Source organism: Talpa europaea, assembly GCF_964194135.1.
Source record: "Talpa europaea genome assembly, chromosome: 6".
Taxonomy (NCBI): domain Eukaryota; kingdom Metazoa; phylum Chordata; class Mammalia; order Eulipotyphla; family Talpidae; genus Talpa; species Talpa europaea.
The window spans coordinates 22,336,088-22,350,443 of NC_140072.1; the positions used below are offsets into that span (position 1 = coordinate 22,336,088).

Below are 14,356 nucleotides of genomic sequence, written 5' to 3' on the forward strand. Positions count from 1 at the left end.
ACAGGGATTAAAGAGCAAGGTCCTTTTCCAGAAAGTCCTCTGGAGGAAGAAAGACAGGGGGAGGCAACCGCTGGCCCCCAATCAGACATCCCTCTCCAGGCTGCTGCTCCAAACCTGTCCAAGGCTTCACCCCGTGGGACAAACAGAATGGATCTTCAGGCAGCATACAGGTAAAGAGCAATTACGTATCCCTGCCCTAACTACCTCTGTACTTTAAAATCCTCTGGATCAGAGGGGAATTCTCCCCATAGACGCACTGTCCCTGATTCCACGCTCTGCATATTCCAGCACTTTATCTGAAAGTCAGACATTAGTGAACATGTTGAGAAGCTCAGGCAATAGAAACTGGTAGAGAATACTGCAAATCAGGATTTGGGTTTAGAAAGACTACAGACCCCAAAATGCAATGTCACCTCCCCAAAACTACTACTCCCAAAATGCAATGCAGCCAGGCTTTGCCAAAGAAAAGAACCACAAACCAGGCTGGAAATTTTGCCTTCGTGTCACCCTCAGGCAAAGGAATGATTTGGAAAGGCCCCAGAGAATATATTTTTGCAGGAGTGGTCACTCCCTAGATCCCGGCGTGGAAGGGGAGGGGTCTGATCCTTGTCCCGCCCTTTCTCCAATAGACTGATCGCTCCTGGCTTGGCGGCAGGAGTTGGAAGTCCCCGGAGTTGCCTGTGCCCTCTTAACTTTCCAAATGATTTCGGTGACCAGGGCCGTGTTTGGAGACCTGCCCTCAGGGGCAGGAACAGTGGAGAAGTTCCAGCTGCAATCAGACCTGCTGAGAGTGGACATCATCTCCTGGGGCTGCACCATTACGGCTCTGGAGGTCAAAGACAGGCAGGGCAGAGCCTCTGATGTGGTGCTCGGCTTTGCGCAGCTGGAAGGTGGGTTGAACTCTGCCCGGGACTGCGGACTGGCCCCAGACACACCCGGCGCGCGCCCGGGATCCCAGCGGTTCCGGGACCCAGGGGAATTAACCCCTGTTTAAGGCGGTCCGGGGTGCTTGGATCCGGTTCATTCACTGTGTTGCGCTCCAGTGCTTGGAAAAAAGCAACATGGAAATAGCTGTAGCAGCTGGCCTCTGGTTATCCATTCAGGCTTGGCCTCAATTAATTAAAAAGGGTAAAATAAAATTCCAGCTACCCTGGAGCGATCTTTGAAATGCTTAATCTTGGAGAGGGCCAGAGAGGAGACCGCTGGCTAGAAGGGGCGTGGATCCTAGTTCCTCCCTCCTGCCCTTTCTGAAGAAGGAAAAATCAAAGACATGAGTCTTCTACTTCCTTTTTCCCTGATCACATTCTCTCTGAGGCCTGGTTGTCTCAGAAATGCTCATAACTTTAACTCAGTGGATGCACACAGCTTAACCTCCTGGGTCTGTGGGGTATAGTGCCCATACCCCCTGCCTCGTCAGTAATCTGAGCTGAATGAAAAAGCAGACAATCAATCTATTGTTTAGAATGAGGACTCCTTCCAACAAGGGTGGGCTCTTATTCTGACCCAATGCTTGGGCAATTAAGATCAGCTACTAATTCTGCACTCAGAAGCTTATTCAATGAGACAGACAAGCTTCCCCTCCCCCAACGGAGCCTGCAGGTTAGCTGAGAAGATAGACCTTAGCAAGTATTTGCATAAATAAATAATCACAGTTGCAGATTAAGGCAAACAAAGGAAAATGTCCATGGGGCTATCTCTTGGCACAATGGTGTAGCTAGAGGGGAAATGTCTGAAAGCTGGCAAAGGGAAACCACATGAGAATTAATATCATTTGCTCTGTAGTAGGGGCGTGCTCTAAATCTGCTAGAGAGGAGGTTTGAGGTTTTCCTTTAGGTATGTTTTTCTGCCTGTCGGTTCTTTACATATGTAACATGGCTTATGGTTGGAGGTCACAGTTCACTCAGAGTATTGGTTTTCTCTTAAGGATACTGAAATTTGTTCCCTTTTCCTTAACAAATGTATATATTTCTGGGGATCCTATTTCTTGCTCTCTGGTAGTCTGTCTGCCTTGGAGCCTCCGCAGATTGGCTTGGAAAAGGGGCTCATCTTCATTGACAATGTCAACGAGGCTATTATAGGACACTCATGGGTAGGAAGGTTCTGGGATGAGGAATATCAGCTCCCCCTCCCCCTCTACTCAATTTACCTTGGAACTTCCAGGACTGGGGTTCACATCCTGTCTTTAGAGTCAGAGGGCAAGGGGGTTGACAAGCAACAAAAGAGAATTCTTTAGAACCATTTTGTTGAGTCACTACTCTCTGTCAGTACCATAACCATTTTCTAGGCGGAAACAAAATCACAAAGCGATTCTTTGACTGTGCAAAATTGCCCAGTGGAATCAAAGGAAAATTGTATATGTGGACTAGAATTCCAGAACCAGAAAAGAATTGAATATGAGAAGCTGTGAGCACTTGCCTTTTTCACCTCATTTCCTTCTCTGCCTTATTACCTTTCAAGAGGTAACCACCCTTCACACACACATACACACACACACACACACACTCTGTACCATTTTTTTCATCCTGATATGAATCACATGGATCTTAAAGCATGGGATGTCTTTGTGGAATTCATATGATGAGGCAGCACCTGGGGAGCCCCAGTTCCTTAATAGACAAAGAAGTTACCGTTTTGTTTTGTTTTGTTTTTAAGATTTATTTATTTATTTATACAAGCACTGGGTACAGTTAGAAGTGTGAGAGGGTGAGAGGTTTCACCAGAGCCAGAGTAGGGAGCAGAACAGGCAGACTGATGAAACACACTGCTGAGGGGAGCAGAGGGCACAACAGGAGAGGTCTGCGCCCCATGTGGGACCCTCACCCGGCCAGGGATAGAACTGGTGCTGCAGAGGCTGCAGGCAGCTTCGCAGCCCAGCGCTCAACCACTGCGCCACCGGGGAGGCCCAAGAAGTTACAGTTTTGCGAGGACACTCACAAAAATTCATAAAATGCTAGGTCAAATCAAAGCAATCTAAAATATTCTGAGCATTGAATCAAGATAGACATTATCATATGCTATAATTTAGATATTTATTTTAAAGGAAAGTTATTTTCAAGAGAAGTTGGAAAAATGCCCTCAGAATATTAAGTAACATTTTTTAATATATAGAGACATCTTTGAGGTTATTGCAAGTAACTCTTTGTTCCCTTTTAAGGCCATCTTTCAGTTTCATAGATTCTTTTAGTATTGCCAGAGATAAAGAAGACTTCATATATATCATAACAGGAAACATAATCATCTCATTCATCATAGTATGAAATGGTGTTCTGCTACTATTTTGATCAATTCTAGGGTATGTTAACTCATGTTAAGAAACTGGCAACAGTGGTTGTCATTAAGAAAGGATTCTGGCGTGCAAGGGTAGGAAGGAGACTTAAATTTCATTGTATATTCTTTCAGAATGTCTAAGTACATAAAAAATTACATAAAAAAATGAGGTAGATCATTTAAAGCAACAAGACATAGTAGTATAAACAGCTATCTTGATATTACCATGTCCCCAGAATATTTTGAGCCACAGGAAAGAGTTAAGCATGGATTACCCATGAGACATAGCACTTTTCTAGCTGCTAGGTTAGATGTGAATGATCTCCAATTTCCCAGGTAGATTATATAAACTGTTTGGATCATGTCCATGACCGGAGGTCAGAATGGTTCAATTTCTCCCTGGGAAAGTGAAGTCTTTTTGCTGTAGAATTGTAAAGAGGTAAATCATATGATCTTATAGTTACAGCATGAAAAGGCTATGAATTTTTCAGCCATTTTTGGTATTTAAAAAATTTGAAAATGTTTTTCATCTACATGCTCTACCTATAGTCACTGATTTCTTTCAAAACCTGTGATGAGAATATTTGCTTATAAGCCACAGGTATAAACAACCTACTCACACAGTCAGCATGACTCCTTCCCTTTCTTATTCTCCCCAGATACGGCAAAACACCAACTATTACTGCCATGAGAGCCTTTATGGAAAAAATAAACTTAATGCTTTGAGAAAGCGCGAGTACATAAGAGGGGGTAGAGGAAAAGGGACCAGTTTAAAGGCTTCAGTTTAATACGTTAGAGGGGTTCAAGGTGCCCTTATAGGAGAATTGAGGATTCCTGGTTTGAATCTCTGCTTTGCCCCTTAAAGTAGGTAACCTTGGGCAAATTATTTAACCTCTCCAGATCTGTCCCTTACCTGAAACAAATAGATAATGATGATTAAATGTGCTGTCAGCTGCAATACTGGCAACCACAGTGAACAATTAATAATTTTTATCTCATTTCCTTCCATTGCCCAAATACCTTTCCCTTTACTTGAAATTTTTATTTCAACTTGTTAACCCTGAAAAAATGACATGAAGAGGCTTTAAGGACAACCAGAAGACATTAAAAAACACACAAACTATCTGGGGTGACTAAGATGCTTGTCAAGTAAGTTTGGGTTCTTTTTAAAGCCAGGGTGTGAAGGTTTTGAGTAAGAGTAGTGAGTAATTTTATTTCAGACTTCAGAGACTCTGGCTGGCGAGTCCTTCGCTGGCCAAGGCGGATGTCAGAGCTGGAGAGCTAGGTATGATAGAAGAATGGAAGGGCCACACCCTGTGGTCATGCATGTATGAGTATGTTCTAAGCAGTGCCTTGCTCAGAAAAAGGGACATACTTTTCCTTGACCTTATATCCAAGTCACTGATTGGTTCAATTAAGTCAACATTTATGGTTCAACCTACAAGTTTTGCCCTTTTTCATGTAAAGCAGCATTTTCTGTGTTTCAATACCAACTTTTCAGTCATGTCCTATTCAGAATTTGGGAGCTGTCACTTTTTGTAATTCTGATTTGATAGAAAAGCTTAGTGACAAGAAGATAGTGTAAAATAGAGTTGTCTTGCAGAATTTTTCAGGGACAGTTGGGAGTGGTGGTTTCTGCTGTCCTTGTTGTTTAATCCATAAATACTCTTCATCTATACCAAGGACCCATCTTTCAATTCTTCATAAATTCTTTTAGTATTGCCAAAGGTACTACCTTTATGCTTCTTGTCTCTATGGACTGATTAACTGTTACCAGAAAGTGGCTTCTTCTGAGGGAATTCTTTTTTTTTTTTTTTTTTAAGATTTATTTATTTATTTATACAAGCACTGGGTACAGTCAGAAGTGTGGGAGGGTGAGAAAATTTACCAGAGCCAGAGCAGGGAGCAGAACAGGCAGATGGACGAAGTACACTGCTGAGGGGAACAGCGGGCTGGAGGAGAGGTCTGAGTGCCATGTGGGACCCTCACCCGGTGGCCGGGGATTGAACCGGCACTGCAGAGGCTGCAGGCAACTTCGCAACCCAGCGCTCAACTGCTGCGCCACGGGGAGGCCCTGAGGGAATTCTTGAAGCCTGTGAAACAGCAGCCTTGTTGAATATGTCCTTGTTTCCAATTCCTGGCATATGGCTGGCAGAAAGTAGGAGCTTGGGGCACACTTGTTGAATGAATCAAGTTTTGAGTCAAAAATAGATATAGCTGGAGAATTTTGGATAAAAATTCCACTTAACATTTTTGAGATCCTGAAAACAGATGAATATTCTACTTTATATGTTATCAGGGAATTGCAAATTAAAACAGGAGTAAGCCCCATAAGGATCACCAAATCCAGTACTGACAGCACCAAATGTTGGAGAGGATGTGGAGCAACGGGAACTCTCATGATTGCTGGTGGGAATCCAGAATGGTATAGCCACTCTGGGAGACAGTTTGGTGGTTTCTTATAAAACTAAACATACTCTAACAGTATATATGATGGAGCAATCATACTCTGGAGTCTTTACTCAAAGGGGTGAAAATGGATGTCCCCACAAAAATCCACATACGGATGTTTGTAGCAGTGCCAAAACTTGGAAGCAAACAAAATGTCTTTCAGTAGATGGACGGTACATAGAGACAATGGGATATTATTCAGTGCTAAAAATAAATGAGCTATCAAGTCATAAAAGATAGAGGAATCTTAAATGTATGTTACTAAGCAAAAAACTCCAATCAGAAAAGGCGACACATTGTATGATTCCAACTTTAGAACATTCTGAAAAAGGCAAAACTATGGAACAGTAAAAACATCAGAGGTTGCCAGGGATGAAAGGAGAGGGAAGAATGAATAAGCAGAACACAGAAGACTTTTAGGGAAATGAAATTAGTCTGTTTGATAGAATAATGGTGGATACATGTCATTACACATTTATCCAAACCCATAGTATGTACAACACCAAGAGTGAATCTTCATGTCAGCTATGGCTTTAAGGGACAATTACATGTCAAAGTAGGTTCATCAATTGTTATTAATGTACCACTGTGGTGGGGGGTGGTGATATGGGAGCCTATGCATGTGTCGACGTAGCAGGGGCTATAGGGAAAATCTGTACCTTCTGCTCAATTTTGCTATTATAAAAATTTTTTTTTAAATCTATTAAAAAGAAAAACCAAAAAAAGATTGTTTGGTTCTTTGGGCCTCCTTTTGGTTTCCCAAAAGGGGTATTAAAGGTAATAGCTTCAAAAGAAAGCTGAGGGCCTCCCCTGGTGGTGCAGGCAGTTGAGCACAGTGCGGTGAAGCTGTCCGCAGCCTCTGCAGCGTGGGTTTGATCCCAGCCGGCTGGCAAGGGTCCCACATGGCGCGACAGACCTCTCCTGTCTCACCCGCTGCACCCCTCAGCACTGTATTTCTTCAGTCTGCCTGTTCTGTGCCCTGCTCTGTTTCTGGTGAATCCCCTTACCCTCCTAGCGGATCTGGCCTGTACCCTGTTCTTGTATAAATAAATAAATCTTTTAAAAAAAAAAACAAAAACAAAAGAAAGCTGAGCAAGCAAAAAGATGTAACTTAGCAGAGAGATCAATCAGCCTGATTTGTGCCAAGGGACACTAGCTATGTCAGTTACCCAGAAAGCCTTGTGTACCCGGGAGCCAGACAGCCCCATCAAATCCTGATTCTGCCCCTAACTAGCTGTGTATTTTTTTTAATTAAAACAATTTTTTTTACATCGTTTTAGTCCCCATAGTTCTCCCACCGCCATATCACCTGTGAACCATCACCACATTCCCTTTTGTGTATTTTGAGGCAAGTTAATTAACCTTTTTGTCTTTAATTTCCACACCTTGAATGAGGATAGTAATGGTGTCTACCTCATGAATGTATTGCAAAGGTGAAGTGAGGGCCTCCCCGGTGGCGCAGCGGTTGAGCGCTGGGTTGCGAAACTGCGCGCGGCCTCTGCGGCGCCGGTTCAATCCCCGGCTGCTCCCCGGCCACCAGAGGAGAGTCCCACATGGCGTGCAGACCTCTCCTGCCGCCCGCTGCTCCCCTCAGCAGTGTACTTCGGTCCTTCTGCCTGCTCTGCTCCCCGCTCTGGCTCTGGTGAATTCTCTCACCCTCCCGTGCTTCTGACTGTACCCAGTGCATGTATAAACAAAACAAACAAACAAACCAGCAAACAAATAAATAAAGCATGCCTCTATAAAAAAAAAAAAAAAAAAAAAAAAAAAAGGTGAAGTGAGTTACATTTAGAAAGTGCCTGAGACTGAGGACACACTTGGTAAATGTTAACAATAATAATAGGCCATGGGCAGGCCTCTGAGGAACCTGCAGATGCTCAAGAAAGTGAACCAGAAAAGGCCTGAAAGAGAATGATTAATGTTTCACTGTGCCCATCAAGTTGAGTAATGGAAACTTGTGACCTAGGAATGGCTGATCAGTTCAGGGTCCATATCCTGGGTAAACATGGGTCATAAGCTTGAAAACTGTTCTGATTCACAGCAGATGTGGTGGATCCAGCATGCCAGAGGAAAGGGGGATGGAGTTCTGAGTACATCTGAGCAAGAAATGGAGTAGGAAGTCATCTTGGTGATAACAGAAAAAACAATATACTGCAAACTTTAATCTTTGCCATTATATCAAAACTGGAAGATTCTAACAGAGGAATTTAAAGAAAAGTCCTAGAATAGCCCCAGTTTATGCTCACCAGTATATATGCAACCATCAAAAGGAGCATGTTGATGGACATGTAATCACACAAAGATCTGAATACAGTTGATAAATGAAAAGTCACAAAACAGCATGTACAGTACAATTCTCTTTATATAGAGTATGTGTGTGTCTGCATGTTTTTTTAGATTGTTTTATTTATGCATACAAGAGCTGGGGTGTAGGCCAGAGGTAGGTGAGCAGGGGGAGGTGAAAGGATTCACCAGAGACAGAGGTGGGAGCAGAACAGGCTGAAATACACTGCCGAGGGGAGCAGCAGGTGAGACAGGAGAGGTCTGCACCATGCGGGTTAACTCCCTGACTGAGTCAAACTCATGCTATAGTGGCTGTGAATAGCTTCATAATGCTGAGATTTAACCCCTTGAGCCACCAGGGAGGCCCTGTTTGCATATCTGGATGTGTGCTTAAATTTGTAGTAAAAAAAAAAAACAAATTGGAAGTGTCTGTACCAAACTGTTGGCAGTGGTTAGCACGAGAAGGAGTTGAGAATCGCAAGATGGTTTTCATGTTTTATTCTTCATGAAGTGTAGCCGATTTAACAAATAAAAATACCGAGAAACCCAGTTAAATTTGAATTTGAGATAGATGTTGAATATTTTAAAATATTTTAAGTGTAAATATGTCCCAAGTATAATAATAGTATGAATATACTTACATTTAAAAGTTGTTCATAATTTATCTGAAATTCAGACTTAACTGGGCATCCTGGATTTCCTCTGGGAAACCTACACTCTCTCCTGAGTATCATTTAAACTTCTTTAAAGGTTATTTTCATGAACTAATTGTAGGATTTAAAAAAGTTTAAAGGAAAAGAAAAGTAAGATCGTTTCCTTTCAATATAATTTTTAGTTAAGGTAATTGACTGGCCTAGAAAAAGCAGCATGCATACTAATACCCCAAATTTATAAAAAGAAGAAATAAAGTACATTTGTGTGTAAACTACATAATGGAAGGGTATAGATTAGGATGGTTTAAATTTCTTCCTTGCGGGCTTCCCCAGTGGCGCAGCGATTGAGCACTGGGTTGCGAAGCTGCCCGCGGCCTCTGCAGCACTGGTTCGATCCCCGGCTGCTCCCTGGCCACTGGAGGAGGGTCCCACATGGTGCACAGACCCCTCCTGCTGCCCGCTGCTCCCCTCAGCAGTGTACATCGGTCCTTCTGCCTGCTCTGCTCCCCGCTCTGGCTCTGGTGAATTCTCTCACCCTCCCGTGCTTCTGACTGTACCCAGTGCTTGTATAGATAAATAAAAATAATAAATCTTTTAATAAATAAATAAATAAATTTCTTCTTTGCACTTTATGATGTTTTTAAAAAATGTTCATTAAAAAAACACAAATTACTTTTGGAAAGGGAAAAGGTATATGAAGAACACTAAGGACTAAGATATAGGACTTATATATAGCCACGTTATTAGTTGCAGCATCCCCTCAGAAAAAGGGGTAGGCAGCAGTGTGCACCTCACCTTTGGTATGAAGTTTTAAAAAACACTGTCATCCTGTGTCCTTTCAGAGTACCTCCAGGAGCAGCCCTACTTTGGAGCAGTGGTTGGCAGAGTGGCCAACCGAATTGCCAAAGGAACCTTCTCGTTGGATGGGAAGTTGTATAAGCTACCCATTAACAGACCACCCAACAGTCTGCATGGCGGAGTCAGAGGGTTTGATAAGGTGAGTCTGGGGCATCGGACAGAGTTCCCACCAGGCACACTTCTGAAGTACCTTCAAGCATACCTCTGCTTACCATGCATGGTCCTTGACACTGGAGCAAATGCTTGTAAGATGATATGGGGAAAAGGGTAATTCTGAGGAGCAGATTCACTGGCCCTGTTCCATCCTTCTCTAGCTTATCTGACTCTAACAGGCAGATTATAAAAGAAATCAATGGACTTTGACTTAGGGAAGATAGGGCACAACTTTTTCGCAGTGTTGAGACCAAGGACTCAGGTTGACCTTAGGCACGATAGGAAAGTGGATTCATAATAATACCTATCACTCATCACACAAGGCATTTGAATATATTATTTCTAAACTTTACTAAAACCTTGTATTCCCTCCAAATGAGAAATATGAGGCTCTGAAAGGCCACAGAACTCTAAGTTGACTGGCCTGGCACAAAGGCCTCATTCTGAGCTACAATGGCTGGTATACCCCACCCGACACACCCACTCAATATGGCGCCACATCCAGGCCTACTCTTCCCCTGAAGCACCTCATGCCTCAAAGTTACCTCAGACTCTGTCCCTGATTTCCACATTAAAACTCCTATTCCCCAAGTGAATCCCTGAAAAAACAAGTTTAGGAAAGAAAATTGATCACCACGCTTCTCCCCGAGGTAGAAGGCCTGGCCTTCTGCTTCTTACCTGGTTGGTAGTCTGTAGATTAACCCCTTGCTGATTTTCTTCGTAGCCTACTTTCAGATTATGAGGAAGATAATTTTGATAGTTAACGTTCCTTTAAATTATACCATCTAGGCCTCCATGGTTGTGCAAGGGGTTAAGTCGTAGCACTATGAAGCTTTCAGCAGCCACTGCAGCATGAGTTCGATGCCCGCCAGGGAGCTAACTAACCCACATGGAGCAGCAGACCTCTCCTGTCTTGCCCGCTGCTCCCCTCAGCAGTGTATTTCAGTAGAGCCACCTGTACTGCTCCCCACTCTGTCTCTGGTGAATCCTCTAACCTCCTGCACCTCTGGCCTGTACCCCAGTTCTTATATACATAAATAAATAATTTTTTTAAAAAATAAAAGTAAATTATACAACCCAGGTACTTTCTAGACAAGACATAGAAGAGACAGAAAGTCATGGAAGTTAAGGACTACATTACTTTTTTGCCTCTGACCACCACCAGTCCTGTTGAAAGAAGTTGGTCACTCTGTTTCTCTGTCCCACTGCTTCCTTTTTGTGGCCTCAAACCAGACCGCCTGAGTTGTTCCCCCTTTTTCCATGAAGGGTCTTTTCATACCAAGGCGGCATGAAAGTAGGAGGCCTCTGCAATATGCCAGGTCCATGGGCAAACCCCAACCAGAGGAAGTTAAGGCTGGCTCTGTTTGGATAGGGATCTTCAGAAGAGTTTCTAGCACCTGTTCCTGTTCCCTCTTTACTACTCTGGTGTTTTCTGTGATTGCTTAACATGTATATATAGAAATATAGAAATATAGCCATATAGAGAGTACACATATCTTTCAATGCCTCCTGAGCCCCTTCTGTGAACCATAGAGCATAATAGGATAAGGGTTCTTGAGACTTAGGATATAGTGAAGGAGCCAGACCCTAACATGGCTGTTACAGGGGGCTACAGAAGTCTCATAATATTGGATATTAGTGGTGTACTATTAGAAATGGGTATGGGCAAATTAACAGCATCTGGGGAGGTGGGATTTTGAGCTGCCCTCGATGAAAAAATAACATTTTATTCAATAAGTGGATATGGGTGAGAATAGCAATGCAACAACCAGAGAGGGATGAGAAAGGGTGTGGAATCTTATTATAGAACCACTAACAGTCTTTGGACAGTGGGTTTTGATATAGTAACTCCGGCACTATTAGATGAGCTTTGCTTTAAGTTGCATTTGATCTCAATGATTACGGAATAATTGATGGCTTGGAGGTATATACTTCTCTATTTATATTAACGTGTTGTTTTATTTATTTTTTAATTTTTTTAAAGATTTATTTATTTATGCATACAAGAGCTGGGGTATAGGCCAGAGACGCAGGGGGTGAGAGGATTCATCAGAGACAGAGTGGGGAACAGAACAGGCAGACTGACCGAAACACACTGCTGAGGGGAGCAGCGGGTGAGACAGGAGAGGTCTGCTGTACCATGTGGGTTGTTCCCTGGCAGGCTGGGGATTGAACTCGTGATGCAGAGGCTGCAGATTGCTTCATAGTGCAGTGCTTAACCCCTTGCGCCACCAGGGAGGCCCAACATGTTTTAAAAGATGAATTTTGAATAAACTGACAGGACTAGAAATGATAGGAGCAGGTAAAGAAATGATATAAGAGATACAAATTTGGAAATTTTCACAGGGAAACTGGGTCAGAGCATGCTCCCATGAAGAAGGGATATACTTTCCATGAATTATGTTTACCTGATAATATTGGTTTACACAAAAATCTTTCCATTGTGTCCTTCTAAAGAAGGAAAACTGAGCTAGTATTCAAATATTATATTTCTAAAATTTTCCTATTTCAGAATTTTTTTTTGTTTTACTCAGACATAAGACAGTGTTTATATTTTAAGTGCCTTGAAAGATCAACATTTCTGGGAGATAATTAGGGTACAAAATTAATTTTTTACTAAGGTCAGTGAATTTGTTTCAAATACCAGCTGCTTTCACCGTAGGTGAAGGCACAAACCTCCACTCCTGCTGAGCTCCCCTTCCTGGCAAATGTAACATCAATAAGAGAGATCCAAGCCAGGGTCTCCCTGCTGGTGCAGGGCTTAAAGTCTCAGTGCTATCAAGCTATCACCAGCCACTGCAGCATGAGTTCTATACCCAACCGGGGAGCTGACCCACGTGTCGCAGCAGACCTCTTCTTTCTTGCCCACTGCTCCCCTCAGCAGTGTATTTCAGCCTATTCTGCTCCCCCCTCTGTCTCTGATGAATCCTCTCACCCCCCACACCTCTGCCCTATACCCCAGTTCTTGTGTGCATAAATAAATAAAAGTAAATCTTAAAAAAAAAAAAAAGATGCAGGCCATGCCAGGAGTGGGTGGGCAGAGCCTGTGTTACAGGCCACTCCTGTAGCCCACCGTAGTCCCCAGATGTTACTGTCTTTGAAGTTTATTTGGAATAACAGTGTTTAGCCTCAACACTTCTGTTGAAAATGGAGAATTGGACAAAAAAGTGACTTAAACTAAGCTGTGGAAGGATATAGATTGTCAGACCTAAGTTTGAATCATAGCTCTGTCATTCATTACATGTGGACTTCAAATAAAGTTGTTTTTTGGTTTTGTTTTCATTTTAAAACAATAGGCATGAACTATAAAAGGGCCCTACTTTCCTGAGATGTGGGAGGTGGGCATTGGCAAGTTAATGCCACTGAACTCAGTCTGCTCAGTCTGCATATAAAATGGGGGTAATAATATTTCTTGGAGTCATATGAAATAACTGATGTTCAACAGTTGTTTGTTTGTTTTTAAAGACTTATTTATTTATTTATACAAGCACTGGGTACAGTCAGAAGCGTGGGAGGGTGAGAGAATTCGCCAGAGCCAGGGCGGGGAACAGAACAGGCTGACTGACGATATACACTGCTGAGGGGAGCAGTGGGTGCGGCAGGAGAGGTCTGTCGTGCCATGTGGGCCCCTCGCTGGCAGCGGGGGATGGAATTGGGGACGCTGCAGAGGCTGCGGGCAGCTTTGCAGCCCAGCACTCAACTGCTACGCCACCAGGGGAGGCCCAATGTTTAACAGTTTTGACATTCCAAGATGGCGATTTCATTTGCTTCAAACCCTAACCTTATAAAATCATTTATGTAAAGTACCTGGTCAGTGACTGGTGGGCACTCAACTAATGGTGGTCTTGTGACTGCAAATTCTCCTTTACTAGTGACCTCAGGCCTTCCCTAAGAGACTGGGGGTCACCTTGTCCTCTTATCATATAAAACGAGGGAATAGGCACAGTTTCTCCTTTCTGAGTCTCAGCATACTCATCATTATATACAAATAATGGTACCAATTTTAAGTTAGCTCTGAGACAGGGTGTGTCAAGTTTCTAGCAAAGTGCCTTGCTCATAATGGACACTTGATAGATATTGGCTTTCCCTTCCCTAGAAGTGTAAGTTGAGGCCCCTAAGGCAAAGTTGAGATGTTAACACAAGATTCCTGTCCCTATTCCTAAAGCAAAAAGCTTTTAGAAAACTATTCTTTATATTTTTCTTGCCATTCTTAAAACAGTATTTTCTAGAAAAAGAAGAAAGCTTCAAGATCTTTTTTCTAATACCCACAGTCATACAGGGAGCCAGGAACAAATCTAGCTCCCAAATAAAGGCTCTTTTGTTCTTGGCTTCTAGATTTTAGTTTTTCTGAAATAACATAATTTATTCCCAAAGGTTTCACCAGAATTATAATGGCTAAGCTGCAAAATCAGCATTGTTTGTCTGACAAGTTATACAAAAACACATTAATATTTCTTGTGAAAAAGGTACTAGAGGGCCTCCCAGGTGGCACAGGGGCTAAAGAGAGCACTGTTAAGAGCACTGTCAGCCTCTGCAGCATGAGTTCAATCCCCAGTGGCCAGGGAGAAACCTACATGGCAGAGCAGAACTCTTCTGTCTCCACGCTGCTACCCTCAGTTGTGTATTTCAGGCAATCCACTTGTTCTGTTCCCCACTCTGTCTCTGGTGAGTCCTCTCACTCCCCACACCTC

The 14,356-nt window shown here is 42.9% G+C and overlaps 1 protein-coding gene across 1 annotated transcript in view; it reads left to right on the forward strand.

Annotated features, from left to right (window-relative positions):
- Positions 1–700: 700 nt before the first annotated feature.
- GALM (galactose mutarotase) overlaps positions 701–14,356 on the forward strand; it is a gene marked incomplete at both ends in the record, with an annotated part of 54,670 nt that continues 41,014 nt past the window's right edge. The window contains 2 exons of the mRNA XM_084235268.1: positions 701–890; positions 9,497–9,651. Of these exons, the coding sequence (XP_084091394.1) occupies positions 701–890; positions 9,497–9,651 (345 nt within the window). The remainder of the gene's footprint in view (positions 891–9,496; positions 9,652–14,356) is intronic.